Genomic DNA, 24,868 nt, shown 5'->3' with positions numbered 1-24,868 from the left:
GACTTAAAACAAATGTTATACGATGTCAATGCTAATCAGTAGCTAATGCTGCACGACAAAAATGCTTATGTTGGCAGCCATTCTACAAAACTATCCCATCTAGTCGTGACGCTGCTGTTTAGGTCAAAGACGATCCCATAAACGGCATCAGTAGATATTCCCTTCAGTAGTAGGTATTTGGGGTGTTAAAGCAACATTTTATTGCAAAACTCAGCAATAAGTTAGCTGTTCTACTTCATCAAAGTTCATCAATACAAATTAGACAATCTCATAAATATATACCGCTACCATTCGACACACTGTATAGCTGTGGCTAGACTTTAAAATAACAAGTAAAAAACTGTATAAATACGATTGTTAGGACGGACTGAAAATTCTTGCACACTCAAACAGCCTAAATGTCTGTCAAACCCTTTAGACATGGGAACACAGGCTATGAGAGCAGCAGTCGGCACTCGGGTATCACCATAATAACAATATGCAAACAACACAACAAAGGCAACATGACAGAACTAGCATTGGCCATATAGCAATCTCAGCCCCCTTTCATGCGGTACAGAAAGATAGTAACGTAACAGGCTAGTAAAGACAGGTCTGTGAAACCGAAGAGGTAAAATGAGTGCTAAGTTAGCAATAGTTGCCCAGTTGTCCTTCTGAAAGTAGAAAGAGAGAGCTCCTTACGAACACATCGATCGATAAAAACCAATCTTTCAGAAACATTAGCTATCCTGTAGGATGGCGATGCGCTGCTTCAATGTGTTCACCTGGTTCTTCAAGGAATTTACTGTGGCATCAAGCTGCTCTCGGGCATCAGAAGGAATTAATCCTCTCATCTTCTCTTCATACTCGAGTCTCAGCTGAACCAAATCTTCTTCATGGTCAGCCAACAGATTCTACAACGAAGACAATACATGCACATGTCTTCTTTGACGCGCCCGAGATTGAAATCGGATAGAGAGATGTCTCAACAGTTCAATGAGTAGAAGATGCAGCACCCATAAATAGATAGACGTCTCAACAGTTCAATGAGGAGAAGATGCAGCACCCATAAATAGAGAGACGTCTCAACAGTTCAATGAGTAGAAGATGCAGCACCCATAAATGGAGAGACGTCTCAACAGTTCAATGAGTAGAAGATGCAGCACCCATAAAACGTCATCGAGTTTACTTGCCATTGATTTACCTCAGAATGTCGTTCCGATTGCCGAATTTTCGCTTTTAACATTTCAACTTCCTGTTTTAAACTCATCACTGTTGCAGCAGACTGTTTTCTCAATGATCTCTTTTCTTCGTCAAACCTACACATGAAATATACGATGAAAACAGATGCTGCGATACAGCAGCAATGGCTTTAAACTTGCATAGAAACCTACAAAACCGGATGATCTCAAAAAGATAAGAACAATAGATGTGGCGAGAGACCTGTTAGAGTTGTCTACTATTTTGCTTTCTAACTGATCCACAAGTCTATGTTTCTCAGCCTGGAGCTGTTCCAATTGGAGCTGCAAATCAGCAACTTGTTCTGCTTGCTTGGTCATCCTTGCTGTGTAGTCATTTTCTGTGTAAAATAGAATTGATTAAGCGGACAATCAGTCATTTTCAACAAAACAGAGCTGCATAGGTGAAGAAAACAAATGCAAGTTTTAGTTCTTAAACTCGAATTCGGAATGGCATCTCCTGGTATCAATAATTAGCGAAAAATAAAAACATAGAAAATTTCATAATTCGGGGATTGAAACTGCATGCCATTACTCCAGACACAGCTAAGTGAAAGCGGCAAGTGCTGCCCAGGATCGACACCATCCAAGCCGATGAGATCATGTCAGCATATGTCACTTATATGACATGTCAGACCATCAGCATATGTCTCTTTCTCCCACCATTTCATCCGAGATTTATTGGTTTCACAAAAGATTGTGTCCTGAGTCTCACAAACAGAAGACTCATTCCCTTATAACCACTAGCAGTACCAGTCCGTACACCGTTGTAGGTGATAGCTCTTATAAAATGATTGAGAAAGCTTCTGCAATTCATTACAACCTGCCGGTATTACCTATGTTCCTTAGTTTAGCATTTGTCTTTTCTATGCTGCCTTCAAGATCTGCCGAGTGCTGCTTTTGTAAAGCGTGTTTCTCTCTTTCACAGTCACTCCTGCACCTCTCTAGGGCCCTCTCATGCTCATGGTTCAGCCTCTGCGTCTCTTCCTCCTTCACCAGACCTGAATGCAGAATGACGTTAGCGGCTAGTTCGAATTAGCACTCTTCAATAAAATATTCTATTCAGCTTGTCACCAAAGTAAAATTCTTGACAGAAACTTATTGACAGAAACCCTTTGCAGACTCGCCATATCAATAATCAATAACCAGAACAGAATTAAAGTTTCCATGCAGAAGTAATAGAAACCCTGATATTTATTACCGATCTCCATCAGCTGCTGTTTCCTAAGATTCTCAGATTGTGCAAGTTCTTCTTTGAGTTCGTGTAACTGCTCTGAGACGTCACCTATAACCAGACATTCAGTTACACTAGAAATGATCAGATCACCGAGACATCACCTATAACCAGACAGTCAGTTACACTAGAAATGACCAGATCACTGAGACATCACCTATAACCAGACATTCAGTTACACTAGAAATGACCAGATCACTGAGACATCACATATAACCAGGCAGTCAGTTACACTAGAAATGATCACATCACTGAGACATCTGCTATAACCAGACATTCAGTTACACTAGAAATGATCAGATCACTGAGACATCACCTATAACCAGGCAGTCAGTTACACTAGAAATGACCAGATCACTGAGACATCACCTATAACCAGACATTCAGTTACACTAGAAATGATCAGATCACTGAGACATCACCTATAACCAGACATTCAGTTACACTAGAAATGACCAGATCACTGAGACATCACCTATAACCAGACATTCAGTTACAATAGAAATGACCAGATCACTGAGACATCACCTATAACCAGGCAGTCAGTTACACTAGAAATGACCAGATCACTGAGACATCACCTATAACCAGACATTCAGTTACACTAGAAATGATCAGATCACTGAGACATCCCCTATAACCAGACATTCAGTTACACTAGAAATGACCAGATCACTGAGACATCACCTATAACCAGGCAGTCAGTTACACTAGAAATGATCAGATCATTGAGACATCACCTATAACCAGGCAGTCAGTTACACTAGAAATGATCAGATCATTGAGACATCACCTATAACCAGGCAGTCAGTTACACTAGAAATGATCAGATCACTGAGACATCACCTATAACCAGGCAGTCAGTTACACTAGAAATGATCAGATCACTGAGACATCACCTATAACCAGACATTCAGTTACACTAGAAATGACCAGATCACTGAGACATCACCTATAACCAGGCAGTCAGTTACACTAGAAATGATCAGATCACTGAGACATCACCTATAACCAGACATTCAGTTACACTAGAAATGATCAGATCACTGAGACATCACCTATAACCAGGCAGTCAGTTACACTAGAAATGACCAGATCACTGAGACATCACCTATAACCAGGCAGTCAGTTACACTAGAAATGACCAGATCACTGAGACATCACCTATAACCAGGCAGTCAGTTACACTAGAAATGATCAGATCATTGAGACATCACCTATAACCAGGCAGTCAGTTACACTAGAAATGATCAGATCACTGAGACATCACCTATAACCAGACAGTCAGTTACACTAGAAATGACAAGATCACTGAGACATCACCTATAACCAGGCAGTCAGTTACACTAGAAATGACCAGATCACTGAGACATCACCTATAACCAGACATTCAGTTACACTAGAAATGATCAGATCACTGAGACATCCCCTATAACCAGGCAGTCAGTTACACTTGAAATGACCAGATCATTGAGACATCACCTATAACCAGACATTCAGTTACACTAGAAATGATCAGATCACTGAGACATCCCCTATAACCAGGCAGTCAGTTACACTCGAAATGACCAGATCACTGAGACATCACCTATAACCAGGCAGTCAGTTACACTAGAAATGATCAGATCACTGAGACATCCCCTATAACCAGGCAGTCAGTTACACTTGAAATGACCAGATCACTGAGACATCACCTATAACCAGGCAGTCAGTTACACTAGAAATGATCAGATCACTGAGACATCACCTATAACCAGACAGTCAGTTACACTAGAAATGACAAGATCACTGAGACATCACCTATAACCAGGCAGTCAGTTACACTAGAAATGACCAGATCACTGAGACATCACCTATAACCAGACATTCAGTTACACTAGAAATGATCAGATCACTGAGACATCCCCTATAACCAGGCAGTCAGTTACACTTGAAATGACCAGATCATTGAGACATCACCTATAACCAGACATTCAGTTACACTAGAAATGATCAGATCACTGAGACATCCCCTATAACCAGGCAGTCAGTTACACTTGAAATGACCAGATCACTGAGACATCACCTATAACCAGGCAGTCAGTTACACTAGAAATGATCAGATCACTGAGACATCCCCTATAACCAGGCAGTCAGTTACACTTGAAATGACCAGATCACTGAGACATCACCTATAACCAGGCAGTCAGTTACACTAGAAATGACCAGATCACTGAGACATCACCTATAACCAGGCAGTCAGTTACACTAGAAATGACCAGATCACTGAGACATCACCTATAACCAGGCAGTCAGTTACACTTGAAATGACCAGATCACTGAGACATCACCTATAACCAGGCAGTCAGTTACACTAGAAATGATCAGATCATTGAGACGTCACCTATAACCAGACGTTCAGGTCAGTTACACTAGAAATGACCAGATCAATCATTAACTGCCATGAATGGCCGTTCACAGGCCATTTTCTAGTTAAAAAAAATTAAGTTACAACAAATTACTTTATGTAAAAAGTAAACTCTTGCTTTACACTGTTTATGAAACCTATTAACAAAGTAGAATAAATTAAATTAACTCAACTTCGTAAGGCCAATAGTCAGTATATTTTCAAAAAATGATGAGAGCTATCTATTCTACTGCAATCTCAATTCAGGCTGTGATGATACCGGACAGGTGGGGTCGGCTTACTGCTAGATGTTGCGTTGTACTCAAATAAACTTACCAAAACGCCCAGATGTTGTGTTGTATTCAAATAAACGTACTAAAACAGCCAGATGGTGTGTTGTACTCGGATAAACTTACTAAAACAGCCAGATGGTGTGTTGTACTCAGATACACACACTAAAACAGCCAGATGGTGTGTTGTACTCAGATACACACACTAAAACAGCCAGATGGTGTGTTGTACTCAGATACACTTACTGAAACAACCAGATGGTGGGTTGTGTCTAGATAAACTTACTTAACCGAGCCTCTGATTCGGCTTTCCTTTGTTTCATGCTCTTCTCCATTTGTTCTTTCTCGGCTTTAGCATTCTTTTTCAGTAACTCCATTTCCTAGAAGCCAACACAGTCAGATGTCATACAATAAAATATATTGATCCAGTTTACTGAGAAAAATCTGTTAGTTCTAAACGAAATCTTTGCTACTAAATACTGAGGTAGAATAATCGATGCATCTAACAAGATGAAATCGAAAGGTATTTTATGTGAGTGTTAACTACAAGTAAATCTATATAAAAGGTTAATTATGGAACATAAATAAAGAAATCTAGACGAGCGTAAACTCACGGCCATGAACTTGTCAAGAACAACTCCAGGTTGAAGATGAAATAAATCGTGAAACGTGCAGATGAAGTTACTGCGAACAGGTGCACTAACTTGAGTGCATAAAACTGAAAGGAGCCTGCAGAGCTTAAAATACGACTGGTTGAAGAAAATATAACTTTGATATGATAGAGAGATGGAAAGTTTTGAATATTATACATGTAGTAAACTCAGAATATTCTAAAAAGGGATATCTCATTGACGTAATCAGTCTTATGAAAAATTATTTTTAAATATTAAAACCTTGACACTTGGCTTTTCCATATCATATGGAAGATTATTATACTATTTTTGACATGCTACTAAGAGAGTACAATATTTAATGCATACAACTAAGAGCTGCCATGCCACGATTGGTATCAAAAATAATGCTGTCTGTACCTTCAAACTCAAGCTAAATAAACTAGAAATTCCACTGTCATACAGCCCATGACCAAAGTGATATTGGAAAAAAGAAAGGGTACTGATGGTTGAGAAATGCAATATTAGCAGTCAAATGGCACTGCAGTGCAATAGGATAACTGCAATGGTAGCTGTAATGTACTGGGTGCGGGTGTTATTATATACAACAAACAGCAATAATGAAAGGAAAATATTATATGTTTATATCTCTCCCCCTGCAATAGGAGAAATGCAATATTAGAAGTAAAATGCACTGATATTATTAGAATAACCAATATTATTAATACAGTAATAATAGGAAACAATGCACAATTTTGTAGCTATCAATATCAAGAAGTATCAAGAAGAATATCCAAACTTATAATTAAATATTGTAATAATCTCATTAGAATCGTTAGAAAAAAATATCATCGTAATTTCCTTTACTTTCACTGCTTTGGACATCAGTTAGAATACCAAAATACTCAAAAGTTTCCAAAATGTCAGTTACTTTGAAATCGGCAAAAAAGAAATGATTTCTGTACTTCTACGTTAATTACAAAAACCGTTGCCAATTCGACAATGCTATAGACTGGTGAAATGTGCATGTTATTTTTTCGTGAAAAGCGCACGACTTAATTGTTCTCTTTTCTGTCGCTCGGCGTTTCGTTTGCCGGTCTTAATGTTGATAAAAGTAAGGCTTGACCAGTTTTAATAACGATTTTCAGCCAAATTAATCTGTCTATTTATGTATAATCCGTTCAGATGGGTTAGTTTTAAGATATTACGGTAACCTTTCAAAGACTTGGTAACATGTTTAAATAGGTTTGTATGTGTTTTGTATCGTTATTATACTTTAACGAAACTACAAAAAGATGATTAAATTTGTTGATGAGATTTCGATGCAAGGGTTTCGATGTTGTTGATGAATAATTTTCGTAAGTTGTGTGCACATGCATTTATCATAAAAACTCTCAAACATTCGCTCCGCTCGTTTTTTCGTGGGATAACAGTAACCTAACTAAATATCGCTTATTTACAGAGTGCCTGTTGCCTTGCAGCAGATTGCCAGATAGAAACAGTATTAGTCACAAGAGCTGGTAGACAGTAAACGTATTGGTTACCATCTATTTAGTGACCCACCTGCTTAAGGTTTGACACAAGCAGATCTCTTTGCTGTTGGGAAGCAGCAGCCATGTTTTGCTTTTCCTCCTCAAATGATTGTCTGGCGGACTTGATTTCAAATTCATGAGCTGCAGCAATCTCCTTAACCTGTTGCTCAAACTCATCTGTCTGCTCCCTTCGAGCCTTCTTTGATTTCTCTAGTTCCATCTCAACCTGGTGACAGTTACTTCTGTCTAACTTATCAACAATAAAGTGACCAATGCCTAATTTAGACTACCAACTGCTCACTTTAGGGTCAGTTGTCAAAGCACCTATCTCACTTTAGAGTCAGTTGTCAAAGACCCTAGCTCACTTTAGAGTCAGTTGTCAAAGACCATAGCTTACTCTTCACCTACTATACTGGATACTTTTTACTGCTGCCTACCCACTCCTTTATAATCTAAAGTTTATAGAGAGAGGAGGTAGAGAGGAGTGAAAATGCTAAGTCGGCAGCATTTGAAGCTACCATCACATGAAAAAAAAGAATGCAAATCTAAGCTTATGATCTCAAACACCTACATACAAAGTTCATCTGTTTCAAGATCTTCTTCATACATTAAAACGTTCATATGTTGGAGTGAATATTCTTGCAAAAATACACTGCATTTCATTGAGGTTATCTTTATCCAAAAACCTATGATGGCCCTTTTATAAATACTCCAGATAATTGCACATAGCACCAAAACAAATGAATCTTGTAAAATTGTCTTAAAAACTAAATGTATGAAACACAACAAATAAAGAAATCATAAATAAAAAAGTATTACTTATAAGATGACCTTGGAGACTCGAGAATGAAAGTGCAGGCTCCATAATGAGCAGACCCAGAGGTAAGGGTGGTGTTAAAGATACATGAAGTAACTTGCTCTGATTTACTTAAACCATGTCAAATTTAAACTACAATTTTATCTTGTAAATTTCTACTATTGTTATGGATTTTATGTGCAATCATGAATTCTCAACAACTTTTTTACGTTCACTTAAAAAACTGCAAATATTTCAAAATTTTGAAAGTTGCGTGTTCTAAATTGCTTTGTGTGACAAATATTAAGCTATCTTTAAAAAAGTTCAGCCAAAACTTCCAATGAAAGACAAAGTAGACAGAAAAAGTAATGTGTCAGCCACATAACTACATGTAAGAAAAATACTTTACCTTTTGTCATTAAAGTGAACTACTTCTTGTGTGGCAGCACACAGCACGATCTTACATTGTTTCAAAAGAAAATGAATTCTAGCTAAAAAAAAGTTTAAAATTCCATGACTTGAAAATGCTTATGTTTTGCCAAGGTGAGACCTGCTGTCTTCTGCTGACACTGTCTTCAGAGTTTCGACAAAATAAATTTAAAAAACCATTGCTGACTTTAGCAAAAAATATAGCTAAATAGTGAAGCCTACTCATCATTAAACTATCTATAAAATAAACAATTTTACAAAGATAAAATGTATTGGCATAACCCTAGTCATAGCACAGTCCGAGTCATAGCATAGCCCGAGTCTAGATGAATAACCCTCAACCCCTGATATGATTCACCTGCTGCATCTGTTGTTTCATTTCAGCAAACACCTGCTCTTGTTGCTTTTCTACTTGCTGCCGCAGCTCTTGGAGTCCAGCATCAGCTTGTGCTGCCTGGGCGGTCAGTTTTTCCTACAACAACAGCGGGTATGGTCAGCACTTTTCTAAAAACCCAAAATGAAAGTATCCACAAGTGATTAGTGTGCTGTTATCCTTCAACCTACCTGCAACTGTTCCAGGGCCTTCTCTTTGTCAGCCAAAGACTTATCCATTGCCCGGACCGCCCTTTTGTGTTCTGATTCTTGCTGCTCCATCTCCTTGTGCAGACTCCTTACCTACGCAGAATCAACTTAGATACTAGCACTTTTAGTTGAACGAGTGCACAACTGACCACCAAGGATTGACACGTCATACAAGTTATTGCAAAAAGAGGCTGCTGAGCAAACGCTGCGTATTTCTACAATCATTGCACCTTTTTGTCATGTAGGTTGTCAGAGTGCTGCCGGTCTTGCTGATGTGACTGCTCCAGCTCTCTCACCTGCCTCTGTCGCTGCGCTTCCAAGTCTTGCAAGTTCTAAATTAATTATCAAATCAGTTTTTCAAGTTTGCTATTCTTTGATAAAAAATTTCAAGTTCGTCATGAAACGATCCACAGATATGGTTTTATGAGTACCAGTAGTTCTACTCAAGATTGTTTTACAGACTATTACACACAAAGCAAGTGGGATTTGTGACAGTTACCACCTGCTGCTGAGTAGAACCAGTCGGAGCTGTAATACAAAGCCTCTGAGAACAGGACCGTCTGTTGTTGACACCCATATTTAAGGTACGCTTGATTGAGTTTAAAGGTCACCAACATTACCCAGTTGTGTAAATTACTTAAGCTTTCTTTACTAGCATATTTCTGACGAATAGGTAAACTTTTAAACATCCCGCAACATATCTGTTTCATATAATACTAGCAAAATTACTTGGTCAATCTTTTCACTTCTAAACAATATTGCCATTTTGTTACTAGAAATAATGTGCATTTTAATAGAACGAAACAAACAAAACACCCGTACTTATGAGCAGGAAGGCTCATTGCTCTGTGTAAGCTGTCATCTGGACAAATGTTTTGACTGATGACCTAAAGTTCCAATAAACCGGCATCAGTACTAATTACCTGGTTTCTATGTTTTTACTTCCAGATTAGCAATACAAAATTTTATAAACACATAAAACACCAACTCGTTGGAACCATGGCTAAACAAACTGATCATACACAAGAGGGCAGAAGAGATAAACTGGTGTCTCCTGATCATGGCTCACCTGCTTCAACTGAATGACACTTTGCTCAAGAGAGAGGATCGTATCATTATCTTTGCTGACAGTCAGCTGATGCTCCTTCCTTGCAAAATTGAGTTGACTCTCATGCTTCTCGCGCACCAGTTCAATGGCATTCGCATGCTCAGACAAGGCGTTCGTGTGCGCTCGTTCTGCACATTACCAAAATAAAAACAATCAAAGTAAGACCTAACAACTAGCATTTTGCTGCACAGGCCATTCTTCGCTCACAGTTCAGGTCAAACATTTGAATAAAACTTGGAATAAGCTGAAAGAGAAGATAAAATTATCTTTTTCCATACCCATTCTCTCTACAATACAATACATACAATACATGAAAAAATACGTAAACCATGTCTAGCACACCAAAAACCACCCACCGAGCTGGTCATATCTGATCTTGTACTCGCTGCAATCGGCTGACAGTTGCTCCACTCGACTCTCCAATTCAATTTTACACTGCTCTAGAAGTTGCTTGGCACTGCTGACCTTCTCAGCATCCAAGGTCAGCACCTGAATACGTTTCTCCAGCTCACGGATAGTGTCTCCTAAAGATTAACAGTTCTGGATACAACGAAGAGTAAAGACATACTAGATGTTGTGATAGTAAAGACATACTAGATGGTGTGATAGTAAAGACATACCAGATTGTGTGATAGTAAAGACATACCAGATGGTGTGATAGTAAAGACATACTAGATGTTGTGATAGTAAAGACATACCAGATGGTGTGATAGTAAAGACATACCAGATGGTGTGATAGTAAAGACATACCAGATGGTGTGATAGTAAAGACATACTAGATGTTGTGATAGAAAAGACATACCAGATGGTGTGATAGTAAAGACATACTAGATGTTGTGATAGAAAAGACATACCATACGGTGTGATAGTAGAACTGATTAAGACAAACTGCTCATCACATTGGGCGCTTTGGGTTTGCTACTGACAAAGAATGCAAGATTATGTAAGCGTGTGAAGCCTTCGAATGCTAATCAAATGCTAATACCCTTCAGTTTGTTCATTGTTTGGAGTATGCCTAAATATAACCAAGACAGGTAGGATAAAATATTTGTAGATATTTTCATGTTTTTAGGCTACAATAACTCAAAATTTGCTCTACAAAGTAATTACTGTGCAGGCCACATATCGCTGTAAGCAATGTGTAGAAGACAACTCCAAATTTATGAATGCAGATATGACTAAATGAATGCTTATCTCATATTGCATTCCACAATAGATATTTTACGACATTCTGAGTACCTTTCTATGATAGTCATAGAAAATCCAAAATCATTGAAAGTCTCCTTGTATCCCAAGTTGATTATAATGCTTTTATGACTGTTCATAGCCAAACTTGTTATCCGACTGCGAAGAAGTACATGAAGTATCGTTAGCTCTACTACGAGATACAGTAGATTACAATGCTCTTCTTCCACTCACCCATCGCTTTGCTCTGCTTTCTATAGTCATCTTCCATCTTCAAAAGTCGCTCATTCGTGTCATCCATTAACTGCTGAATACTCGCCGTCTGAGCTTTTTGTAGCTCCATCTTTTCCTGTTCATGTTCAGTCTGCAGATCGTGAAACCGCTTCTCCATGCTGAAGAATTTGTGAGAATGGAAAATTATGTGAAAACTTGAGACACAAAATGTGGATAATAAAAATCATCCCATTAACACTTGATGTTTATTTTGATTGGTATAATGTTGAAGTTACGGCAATAAATTTAATGAATTTAAACGGAGAGAGTGGCTACAAATACATTTAGCTACTTGTAATTTAGCTACCTGTAATTATTTACAGTACTAGAGCGTACTAAAGCACGCTCTAGTACTGTAAATAGAACTACTAATAGCTGTGTACACTTTGATTTTTTTTGTTTACAAAAAGAATCAAGTCATGACACGTTTACCAATTATTTTTGGAAGTTGTGCTCTCTTCTGCCATCTTCTTGAGCTCACTTATCTGTAGATCTTTGTTGTCTCTAACAATCTGTGAGTCCCGTAGCACCGTTTGTACCTTCTTTTCAAGCTTAGCTACATCTCCCTCGGCTGTCTCTAGCTTCTTTTTGTACTGCGCTTTGATTTCATCTATCTCAGAGTTTTTTCTCTCCAATATCTAAGAGATTGAGATGGAATTTCTGAGAAGGTAGTAAGTGATCAACAACTACAGCGGGCTATACTCAGAACTTCCAAACATAAGTGATCAACAACTACAGCGGGCTATACTCATAACTTCCAAACAGAAGTGATCAACAACTACAGCGGGCTATACTCAGAACTTCCAAACATAATGTACAGTTTCAACATTCCTGAAGGTGATTTGTACGACCGTCAGCTAGAGAATGCCTTTATGAGCGCTACTTCTGAAGTCTACTGAATGATATGACTCAGTGAACAGTCAAGAAAGAAACATGATCAGATAAATGAAAATTAACATTATCTTGCACAGAAATGTAGCTTTCTTCTCACATTGGCCATTTCAAATCTTGTGCTAATCAAGTAGACAGGGAACATGAAACAGGTAACAGGACATGACAGGGAACTGAAGGCAATAGCGAGAATAAACACCTAACTTGTTAATGCAAACTTAAATGAACTTACCTTTTGGATTTCTTCATCATTCTTTTGCTGCATTTTTAATTTTTCTTCATAGAGCTGGTTTTCAACTACTTTCACTTTAAGATCAACCTCTCGATCAAAGTTTCTATCAAGTTGCCTCGCCTGCTCCCTTATGAACACGGGTGAGTGGGAGGTACGAGCAAGCTGAGGAGACCGACACGTATGCGTGACTCTTGTTGGTGACCTGCAGTTGACCTTGACCATGCAATTGGAGGACAAAAGGAGATCGGATGAACATTGAAATCTAAATACAACATTAGAAATAGCGCAGACATAAGAAAGAGCCAACCCGGAAGACCTCAAGTGAGAACAGCATAAGGTTAGAAGACATGCAGGATCACGTAGCATCATGCTGGTGTTTAGTACGAGGTCCAAAGCGAGCGAGCTTTACCTAGTGTACAGCCTTAGGCTATCGATTGCCTTCTCAAGTGGAGCTAAAATACTGTTTAAATAGAATTGATATGTTAAAGGAGCCTTTTCTAACGTAACCGAAATTACATGTTTAATAAGCTTCAGAATCTGTTTTCATAAATATGTGATGGCGATATTTCGTGGTACCAACAACTGTGATCTACAACTGTGACAAAGTTGTGAGCCGTTTCTAGTTTTCACATTTTCTTCTGGCCAATAAGGTAAGTAAAAGTAAAAAACCAAGTTACTTCCTTTTAATGGAGGCTTGGTATTTCCGATTGGCTAACAATTACGTAAATCGGGTAGAGTCAACCCACCCCCTTCCTCAGGCTTTCAATTGACCGAACAACATCCGTGGTCTGGACGATTGTCCGATATGGCTGTGTTTGTCCGAAGACTGACAACGTTGACCGATAAGTAGCTCTCGAAACAGACAGCCCGAGAGCATGAGTTTCTCACAAGAGTGTTTTACTGTAATTATCATTTGTTATTATTACTGCTATTAATATTAAACTGCACCCTATTGCTAGTATAACCAGAGTTTACTCGCTCATGTGTATTGTATACGCATATTGTATGATACTGTAGCCTAGGAGTATGTGTAGAGACAATATAGCCTGTTTAATGTACAGCACAATACTCTATTTTCAATGTCCAGGCATTTTCAATGTTCGGAGATGACCCAGTCTGTATTAGTCCAAGTGAATGAGGGTCCACTGTACTTGTAGATTCATGTGGCATATTACTTCCGAATAAGCGACTTTTACTATCAAAACAGAAGATAAAAAACCAAACAAAAAGAACTTTCATACTGATGTATCACCCGATCTGTACCACTCACTACCAACAGATTTGTACCACTCACTACCAACAGATCTGTACCACTCACTACCAACAGATTTGTACCACTCACTACCAACAGACTTGTGCCACTCACTACCAACAGATCTGTACCACTCACTACCAACAGATCTGTACCACTCACTACCAACAGATCTGTACCACTCACTACCAACAGATTTGTACCACTCACTACCAACAGATCTGTACCACTCACTACCAACAGATTTGTACCACTCACTACCAACAGACTTGTGCCACTCACTACCAACAGATCTGTACCACTCACTACCAACAGATCTGTACCACTCACTACCAACAGATTTGTACCACTCACTACCAACAGACTTGTGCCACTCACTACCAACAGATCTGTACCACTCACTACCAACAGATCTGTACCACTCACTACCAACAGATTTGTACCACTCACTACCAACAGACTTGTGCCACTCACTACCAACAGATCTGGACCACTCACTACCAACAGACTTGTGCCACTCACTACCAACAGATCTGTACCACTCACTACCAACAGATCTGTACCACTCACTACCAACAGATTTGTACCACTCACTACCAACAGATTTGTACCACTCACTACCAACAGACTTGTGCCACTCACTACCAACAGATCTGTACCACTCACTACCAACAGACTTGTGCCACTCACTACCAACAGATCTGTACCACTCACTACCAACAGATTTGTGCCACTCACTACCAACAGACTTGTGCCACTCACTACCAACAGATCTGTACCACTCACTACCAACAGATCTGTACCACTCACTACCAACAGATTTGTACCACTCACTACCAACAGACTTGTGCCACTCACTACCAACAGATCTGTACCACTCACTACCAACAGATCTGTACCACTCACTACCAACAGACTTGTGCCACTCACTACCAACAGATCTGTACCACTCACTACCAACAGATTTGTACCACTCACTACCAACAGACTTGTGCCACTCACTACCAACAGATCTGTACCACTCACTACCAACAGATCTGTACCACTCACTACCAACAGATTTGTACCACTCACTACCAACAGACTTGTGCCACTCACTACCAACAGATCTGTACCACTCACTACCAACAGATCTGTACCACTCACTACCAACAGATCTGTACCACTCACTACCAACAGATTTGTACCACTCACTACCAACAGATTTGTACCACTCACTACCAACAGACTTGTGCCACTCACTACCAACAGATCTGTACCACTCACTACCAACAGATCTGTACCACTCACTACCAACAGATTTGTACCACTCACTACCAACAGATCTGTACCACTCACTACCAACAGATTTGTACCACTCACTACCAACAGACTTGTGCCACTCACTACCAACAGATCTGTACCACTCACTACCAACAGATCTGTACCACTCACTACCAACAGATTTGTACCACTCACTACCAACAGATTTGTACCACTCACTACCAACAGACTTGTGCCACTCACTACCAACAGATCTGTACCACTCACTACCAACAGATCTGTACCACTCACTACCAACAGATCTGTACCACTCACTACCAACAGATTTGTACCACTCACTACCAACAGATTTGTACCACTCACTACCAACAGACTTGTGCCACTCACTACCAACAGATCTGTACCACTCACTACCAACAGACTTGTGCCACTCACTACCAACAGATCTGTACCACTCACTACCAACAGATTTGTGCCACTCACTACCAACAGATTTGTGCCACTCATTACCAACAGATTTGTGCCACTCACTACCAACAAATCTTTGTGATATTTCTTAGCTAACTGCTTCTCCAGAGCAGGCATAGATCAGCGGGATAAGACATTGAAGTAAACTACCTCTGTGTCCATCTATCTGTAGAAGAGCTACGCTCTTGCCTTTGGGGAACTCTAGGGGGTGAAAGACTCTTCTGGAATCTTCTTTCTCTGTCTCCATGATCTTCTTCATCTGAAGAGAACTGGAAAGAGGCAGCGGGAGCAGCAGTTCTTCTGGTGGTGATCTCATCGAGTGGAGAACTGCGGGTCTTTTCAGGAAATGAAACCTGAATCAAAGCAAGGATATAATGTGACTTCAAATGCATGGTAAGTGCAACTAAAATAGCACAGAAAACTTGTGCAGTAGTATAAAAACAAATTTTTTGCCGACAATAAAGCTACTAAGCAAGCAACTTCTATCAATAAAGCAGTCTATTAATAGACCAGCTATTATTGAGAGAACAAAATCTAGAGAGTGTATCAGTAGAACACAATCTACAGAGTGTATCAGTAGAACAACATTTACAGAGTGTATCAGTAGAACAACATATAAAAAGTGTTTCAGTAGTGCAACATCTACAGAGTGTATCAGTAGTGCAACATCTACAGAGAGTATCAGTAGTACAACATCTACAGAGTGTATCAGTGGTACAACATCTACAGAGAGTATCAGTAGTACAACATCTACAGAGTGTATCAGTGGTACAACATCTGCAGAGAGTATCAGTAGTACAACATCTACAGAGTGTATCAGTGGTACAACATCTACAGAGTGTATCAGTAGTATAACATCTACAGAGAGTATCAGTGGTACAACATCTACAGAGAGTATCAGTGGTACAACATCTACAGAGAGTATCAGTAGTACAACATCTACAGATTGTATCAGTGGTACAACATCTACAGAGTGTATCAGTAGTACAACATCTAGAGTGTATCAGTATAACAGCTAATGCGGTGCTTATTACCGTTAGGGATGATCGTTTCTTGTTGGGACTCCTCAGCTTGCCATCAGAACTGTGGTTTCTAAGGGAGCCATTGGTTGGTCGAGACAACTTGCGAGTAAAATAGTCATCTGTGTCCTCTGTAAGGTCTGCATGCACGAGATCTGTGTTCTGAGACTCACCATATGTCTGGTGAGTCAACAGCTCCTCAAGCTTCTCTCGCGCTGCGTGTCGTGACTCACTCACATGCGATTCGGTTGATCGGCGATTGGTCGAGCTCTGCCGTGGGTCACCTATTTATTTAAAAAAGCCTATGCATTTTAGCAACGGAAGTAGCGGTTCAGATTCCAGTAATAAAAATAACCCTCATACCTAACCTATTAAAGAGCACAATGTGAATCTAAATGCTTTGTTTATTCAAGGATGTAAAAAGGCAATACTTCTAAAAGCTGATGAAAGGATAATCTAGATATATAGTTCTCAAAGTATGTGTGTACCCTAGGACACTTATATTTCGCTAGTATTTAGTTTCGTGAGTAGCTCACAGAGTAAAATTTCGAAGCAACTTAATTTCGCAGCTCTGATGAGTGCGAAAATATAGTGATGTGAAAATAAATGCAGTGGAACAAACATAATTATATTCCTCAGGTTCGGTTCACCGATAAAAAAAATTTCAATTTGCGACTAGTTTGTAATTGTGAACCGCAGGTAGAATGGTGTGGGCAAGGTCGATAATGCAATTTGATCGCTTGCTGCCATTTGTTTATTGGACTATCAACAGACCAGTTTTCACTGGGGCAGCTGGCCGGCTGAGTCGCCCTAACTTTTTGGGAATTTTTTACGGTAAGTACAGTCCAACTCGAAAAACTCGCCCTCAGATAAAATGTAACATTTCATCTCAAACGCAAGGTCGACTCAAACGGATTTGTTTGGTCAGTTCCAACGCAATGATAAATTCCTTCAGATAACTCGACCTCAACATCCTTTATTCGAAAAGTTATTTGCCCAACGGCCATGGACACGGTTTTTATCGCTGTAGAATGTCACTTCATTCCAAGCCACAGAGACAAACATCAACTTCTAGTAGTTCTTAGGCATCATTATTATCATCATCAGAGGCAAAATATTTTTGTTAACGACTTTTATAAAGGTTTGCAAAAGATTAAGTTTTGTCAATCACCCGCTTGGCCGTGTCCCATCGAAAGCGTAAAAGCCTCCGAATGAACTTAAAATAAAATCCGCAAAATTGATCTTTGTTAAAACGCTCAAAAGGAAAAGATGTTTTTTTTCTGAGCGTATTAACTGCGGTCATGTTTTGCCTATTTTAATTTAGAAACGTCTCGTCAGTCACATCACTTAAAACAAAACAAATCTCAAAAAATTACAAGTTATTGAAGAAGTGTCAGTGGTGAATCCAAACCTTTCCAGAGCCATGCTGCTTGTGTAGTACTGCGAGTGTCAGTGCATGTGTCTTATTTTCTTTCAACACACGGTGCTCACTGCATTGATTGATGTCCCCAGCAAACGATAACGCTAACTAATGCATGTGCATTGACATCAAATTCCTATCATTATAAATCATTCCTAATGGGAAAATAATCCTAAATAATTGCAAAATAATAACGTAATAAATTTTGACAGTCAAATTATTTTGTCGGTTTATATTTTAACGATGCTATAGTGGTAGTTAAAAACGTTAAAATAAATGTCGTTATAAAATTCAATTATACAGTATCAATGAACAAAGCTATTTAGTTTCGCTTTTTCGCTCGTTTGTTATGATAGATTAGTTTCGCACATGAAACTTTCGCGAGAGGATGACACCGCGAAAACGCGAAAGTTAGATGCCGCAAATACATAAGTGTCCTAGGGTATGTAGATCTGTCATTCCGGCTATAGCAACAGCGCACGCCGATTATTTTATCGATGCGGTCACCCGTTACGATGTGCCTGTTAAGAAATATTTTTCGTAAAGTTTGATTACTTTATCTGGGGTCAAGGCCAATTCTTCTTGCGCGGCCAATTATATTGTCTCCATATCGTCATATTGATAGTTTTGATGGATAGCTTCTGGTGGAACAGTACCCTTTTTTAATACACACAAACTTCTATGCAAGAATTGTTATTATTAATACAATATATTCAAGATTTTTATTTTGTTTTCTCAGTTTGTATTAATTGTATTATTACCGAATCATCTTTTATTGCAATCGTAGCAAAACTGACTTAATTTAGCTATTACTTGCTAATTATTTCACATCTAAACCTTTTTATAGTCGGTTTATGTTTTTAAATTTATTTGACTTACACGAAACATTTTCCTCATGATATGAAGTTTAAAAGTTGTTTGACAAAGTTTGAAAGCCTTCACAGTTGTTTTTATTTTCTCTCTTAATTTAATTCAATTACACAAAACACTTTTCTCATGATATGTAGCTTGAAACTTAGAATGGCAAATGTTGTTACATGTTAAATACAAATCATTTTTCTGACCAAAGACTTTTTTATTACTCGGGCAATGCCGGGTAGCACAGCTAGTAGACATATATTATAACTACAGGTAGCGATTTGGGTTTTTCCTATACGACAGTGACTTGCAGCATCACCCAAATGCTTAATTACATTGGAACTACAATAGTGACTATTTGCAAAGAATCATGCAAGGAATGTAGGAGATCACAATATTTAGGTATATGAGATGCAAATGTGGGTCTAAAAACCAATGTTGAGTAAGTAAAAAATAAACTAGTTCCAACAGACAAGCTCTGAAGATTTTTTGTCAAAACTTCCAGATTTTGTTTCCTCAACATTTGTCAACTCCATGGATTGAAATCAACGTGCAGGCGAAGCAGTTGGTTCTATCAGTTGGTTCGGACAACGCATTTCCACTCGATCGCTAAGTAACCACCAGCGCTGATAAGCCTTTAACTAAATGCTATCAAAAGCACAGCTTCACAAAGGCCAAGAACTAACCAAAGTCCCCAGCAGAGTTACTCAGTGAAGATCTGTCATCAAGGTCATTCAACCAGTCAGGTACATTATCAGCAGCGATATTCGTCTCCTCGAGGTACTCACTCTGTAAAGAAATGGTGGATATCACAGAGCTTACCCATGATGCATTTTAGCAATTCTGACCAGACTTCTATTTACTTAGTAAGCACTCATAACCTATGAGGAGTAGTTGAGGGTATGTCGAGGTAGTGAGTGTAAGCATATCTTCACTAGCGAACTAATCAACTCTATCAAAGAAATGCAATTGTTCAGTATTGGATGACACACTTGCAATAGTAAGCGTCAGCAGTACTAACCCTTGTTGTTATTAATTTGCACAGCAACTTTATCAATACCGCACATTATTAATACAAACAAATGAAAACATTTTACTACGGCAACGGCGTTGGACCCACGTGCTTGCTACTCAACACGCATCGGAACAAACAATGGAGCCTGGAAATGTAAGCTACAGTATCATGATGATCTTTGACATGCAGGCCGCCTTCTATAGACATAGCTGCACTGACTTTGTAAACAGAAATTGAGCGCTGAACTGTTAAAGCTAGCCGCTGTCGCTAGCACATGCTAGCTGTTTAGGCACATTCATAGTTTTAGTTAAATGTTTGCTCGCTCACTTGTAGCAGACAGATAGTTCGCTAAAATAGTCCATAGGCCTACTCTGTAGTAATGTCTAGCAAGACACATACAATGTTATAACAGTAGAGGTAAATACTTAGGGGTAGATGCTAATCAGTTGAAGCAGTACGCTACTAACAGAATTTCCACTATTGTTACGAGTGATATGCTATCAAGATTGAATGCCACTGCAGAATACCAAGGGCTCATTATACCTCAACCATTTATACCTCTGATCTAGAAACAACTTCTTGAATTTTTGCTCTTCTCCTTCAGCCATGAAATCTTAGCCTCCAAGATGGCATTTAAACCAAATAAAATATTGTACAATTTGCTGCTACCATATGGTAGTTACAAACTCACCAGGTAGATTGGAAACGGCTCTAGTTTGCCATCTGGTGGGCGGTGAAGAAGGGGTCCTTCCATTACACCCCTTTTAAGCATGTTTAAGAGCGCTTTACTGTAGGAATTCCTCAACTTACGGCCTTCTAAACCTGAATGTTGATGTGGCTCGCATAGCTAAAATAATAACAAATATGTTAAAGCGTGATTTTCCATACGGGTAAGGATAGATGTATTGACAGAAGCAGTGATGCAAACATATTTGCTTCAAAAATCTATTAACAGTATTAAAGATATTTGCGTATTGTGGGTTTCATTCAAATTAGTTAAACCATCCCTAAAATGCTAATGAAATTAACAGAAGTTACATATCGGCCCAATGACAAAACTTAAGTCTTACTTCTGGTTATGCTTCATCACTTGAATAAACCAGGTAGTTAAACCTGTAAACCAGTCTGGTACAAAAACCGTGGCTACATGACCATGTCTCATAAATGTGAACGGACAAGTGGAAATGGACTCATTGATGATTGCACTAAACTTTATTACATCACAACAGCTGATGCTAGCCATTGCAACTAAGCACCAATATATAACTAGAGTGAAGAACATAAATGAATTAACTTTTGATTTCATATACAGACAAAAATACATCAACAAGTTTCACACTGACAGTTGTTGAAATACTTTAGAAAATGAGAGTATCACTGCCGGTGTAACCAGACATCAATTGCCAAACTGAAAAATGCACTCCATATTGAAGGTAAAATTGCACCAGAGCAGTAATAGTTATTGCAACATTGAAGAGACACAGAAAATTTTTTACACATACACTAAAAGTATACATTCAACAGTATGTCTGACCAACAAGCAGCAGATTCCGTCTGCTCTCTAACCTGTCAGACTGCCATGATATACATAAATATTATACATTCCATAGACAAATGGAAATGGTTTTTTGGTTAATCAAGCAATGCTTGCGACAAGAAAAGGCAAAATATTTTGCTTCAGAACACTATCTTTGTGAAAGCAGAAAGTGATGAACCTCGAATGATATTCAAATTTTTGCCAAGTTGGAGGTTGCCTATAGTCTAGGTTTCACAGAAATATGATTAGATCCAACGTGTTTTAAACATCCATCCCATACAATGCATTAAAAGATGCATCTTGTACAAGCTAAGCTGGATATCTCAAAATAATTGGTGAGACCATTTATTAGAAGAGACAGAAATGAGCACAATACTGCTAACAACCACATCACTTCCGTGACAACATGAGAATTTGGGGTGAAACACTAAGACTCATAGCGAAAAATGTAAATAACATCTCCAGATTGACAACAATAACCAAGCGTGCAGCGTAATCGAAACCTTCAAAAGCTGTAGCCCTCAATAATGACACTACAGGCAGCTATTATGACTATATAACTGTTTTTCTAAAAAAGGACATTCAGTCCAATGACACAATTTGTAGAGCAATCTGAAGCAATATGAATAAATAATGAGAAAATAGGTTATGTTTGAGGTTGTTCTTAGTGCTGGAGTTGAAATTAGGCCAAAGGCTAAACCTTTGTCCTACAAAAAAAGTTAGGTACCAAAACAGATACAATTAGCCTAACTTTCATAGTTCGGCTTAAAAAACACGTAATAACACGCAAAGTAATTTGCACTACCTTCTTTATCCAAAGAGCACATCTTTGTCGTTCTGATTTCAATTGCAGCTGTAGAACATAAGGCTTCATATCTCCTAGCAAAGACTCAAAATCCTCGTTTAACTCTCGAACCATGTCCTCATGGCTAACCATGTTGAAAGCTTGTCAACACGAAAGAACAAGTCGCTACAAACGGGTCCAATGGTTTATAAAATAATTAAAATAGTCAAATCAATGCCTGCGAAATTATACTGATTGCACACTAAAGTAAGAGCATAGCTAGTTTGTTCCAACCACATGCTAACAAAACATTAGAAAATAAACTTCAATGAGTAAATGGTTTATCAGAGGAATTCAAAATTACTATAACCGTAACAAGGAAAAAGCCTTGCAACGTGCCAAACGGTCTAATGCTACATACTACTGCGGGTGAACATGATCGCAACACGAAAAATTCTTAACCATCACAACAAATCCCTGAGAATTTTACTTAGCATATATTCATTTGAAAATTAAGTGTTGACGTGAGATACGTATATAATTAATGAATGAGCAAAGTATTCGATTTTGTAAAAAATGAGTTTGTGATAATAAAAATAAACTTGAAAAAGCATTTTAAACATCAGTGTTTAATGGCGTTCATACATTAATAGTTAATGCGTTAGTAATAATAATAATGACCAAACTAATTAAAAGCAAAATAACAAGCGTGCGACATACCTTAATGTTTACTTGAAAGATTCCACAGACAAAAACGTTCGAAACCGACGCCACTCTAGTCTCTAGCCAACCACCGACTCTATCCCAGAGAGCTGAGCGTATAGTAAACATTAGCCTGCGCGCTGTACCGTTTCTTGGCTTATAAACATTATTCACCTCTGTCACGCAATCATCACAATACTTCGGGCTAGTTTTGTAACTTTTGGTCTATGAACTTTTATTCCATAAATAATGCCGCCTACTCCATCCGTTCTCCCTTTACTAATGCAAAAGTTTGCAATACCTACAAATACCTTGCTCTCTATAATCATGAAATATTGTACTGCAATTGCCCGCATTTCCCATAAAAGCAGATGTCCGACCACATAACTAATAACTTCACGTTCGTGCCACAAACCTGTTTGCCCAACAATCACAAATTATTATTTTTAGTGTGTATAACAGGAGAACAGAAAACTCTCACCACATGTTGGCTCCCAGTCAGTGACTTGTGCATAAAAGCTTGATGAACATCTATAAAAAAAAGTTTTGTTCTTTGTATAGGCAGCTGTTTGGGTAATTTCAATAGTTTATCATACGTAGTTCCCTGACCTTTTCCATCACTGGTACAACTCTGTCCACTGTCTTAAGCTTCACATACCTAAGTGTATTAATAGATTCAAAACTGCACTTTTACCAACACCTCACTAAAACTGTCTCAAAAGCAAACTCCATCTTATACCTCTTAATGAGAACTCAGAAATCTACTTCTTCAGAAACCAAATCAATGGCCTACAAAGCATTGTCTACCAATTATAGAATACAGCTGTGTAATCTGATCACCCTATCTTCATAAACATATAAACTTGCTCAAATAATTAACTAACCGTGAAGCATTTCGATGGGCACCAGACCTGCCAACCCTGGAGTGGGGAAAGGAGTGAGAGTCTATTTTGGGGGTAAAGAAAACGCGAGGATTTGACAAATGGGGTAAACTTTCATAGCGGATAAAAACACCACAGCGAAAGATAATAACTCCATATGAAAACTACATGTCGTGGAGGTTATTGATATATAAGAATGCCACAAATATGTTTATACATAGTTGTTTATTAGTAGTAAGTATATGATTACTACTTGAAGATTGGGGCAAAAAACAGGATTGTTTGGGTAAAAGGGGCAATTGCGTGACACAGGCGTGAGACATGGGGCAATTGCGTGAGTCTCACACCCAATGTTGGCAGGTATGATGGGCACATAACATTCATAAATTTGATCACATCACTGACCTAATGCAAGCATCAAACTGAGACACTCTCAAGGACAGAAGGAAGCATACTGACCTTAAAACTAAAGACCAAATCTTATTACATGACATAGCAGCACCAATAAATTTTCATTACAGCCCTCCAATCACTACTCAACTCCCACAGGCTCCATTACTTCCCATATTAACACTAACACTAAACTTTTTCTACCATCGTGTATGTAAACATTGATTGTGTTGGGCATGAATTCATACCACTAGTCTCATACCATTTCATAATGTTGTTATTATTGAGCAGATGACTTAATACATCCATCAGAAACCCTTCCACCGTGTCTGTAACTTCGTCTGTACAAACTATTTTATCACTTCCCAAACCTTATAACAAAAATGACAATATAACCACAGACACAAGCTTCAGCAGACATATCACTTTAAAGCCCCACCTGGGCGACTGATTAACGGGAAGAAGAAATAGTTGAACATTAAATTACGGATGTATTCATTAATTTGTGCAGTC

The 24,868-nt window shown here is 38.5% G+C and overlaps 1 protein-coding gene across 1 annotated transcript; it reads right to left on the bottom strand.

Annotated features, from left to right (window-relative positions):
- Positions 1–184: 184 nt before the first annotated feature.
- Positions 185–23,180, bottom strand: LOC137389823 (centrosomal protein of 112 kDa-like). The gene is made up of 21 exons (XM_068075949.1): positions 23,103–23,180; positions 22,404–22,568; positions 20,753–20,908; positions 19,733–19,835; positions 16,784–17,052; positions 15,900–16,102; positions 12,767–12,968; positions 12,076–12,281; positions 11,605–11,762; positions 10,542–10,709; positions 10,147–10,313; positions 9,308–9,409; positions 9,060–9,170; positions 8,854–8,967; positions 7,302–7,496; positions 5,414–5,507; positions 2,419–2,502; positions 2,054–2,218; positions 1,423–1,558; positions 1,184–1,298; positions 185–893 (listed from the first exon to the last, which is right to left on the bottom strand). The coding sequence occupies exons 2-21, from the start codon at positions 22,533–22,535 to the stop codon at positions 720–722; spliced, it is 3,054 nt and encodes a 1,017-aa protein (XP_067932050.1). The 5' UTR covers positions 22,536–22,568; positions 23,103–23,180; the 3' UTR covers positions 185–719.
- Between the last annotated feature and the right edge of the window lie 1,688 nt (positions 23,181–24,868).

This window comes from Watersipora subatra, chromosome 3 (genome assembly GCF_963576615.1).
Source record: "Watersipora subatra chromosome 3, tzWatSuba1.1, whole genome shotgun sequence".
NCBI classification, from domain to species: Eukaryota; Metazoa; Bryozoa; class Gymnolaemata; order Cheilostomatida; family Watersiporidae; genus Watersipora; species Watersipora subatra.
Note: the sequence above shows the minus strand (reverse complement) of the source record. Positions and strands in the feature narration are given on the sequence as shown.

Bases quoted from the DNA above. Each gene is read 5' to 3' on its own strand.
- LOC137389823 (XM_068075949.1), bottom strand. From the start codon at position 22,535: ATGGTTAGCCATGAGGACATGGTTCGAGAGTTAAACGAGGATTTTGAG. The intron at 19,836-20,752 runs GTGAGTTTGTAA...ATTTCTTTACAG, and splicing joins AGCCGTTTCCAATCTACCTG to AGTGAGTACCTCGAGGAGAC. The intron at 12,969-15,899 runs GTAGTTTACTTC...GGTCAACTGCAG, and splicing joins ACAGATAGATGGACACAGAG to GTCACCAACAAGAGTCACGC.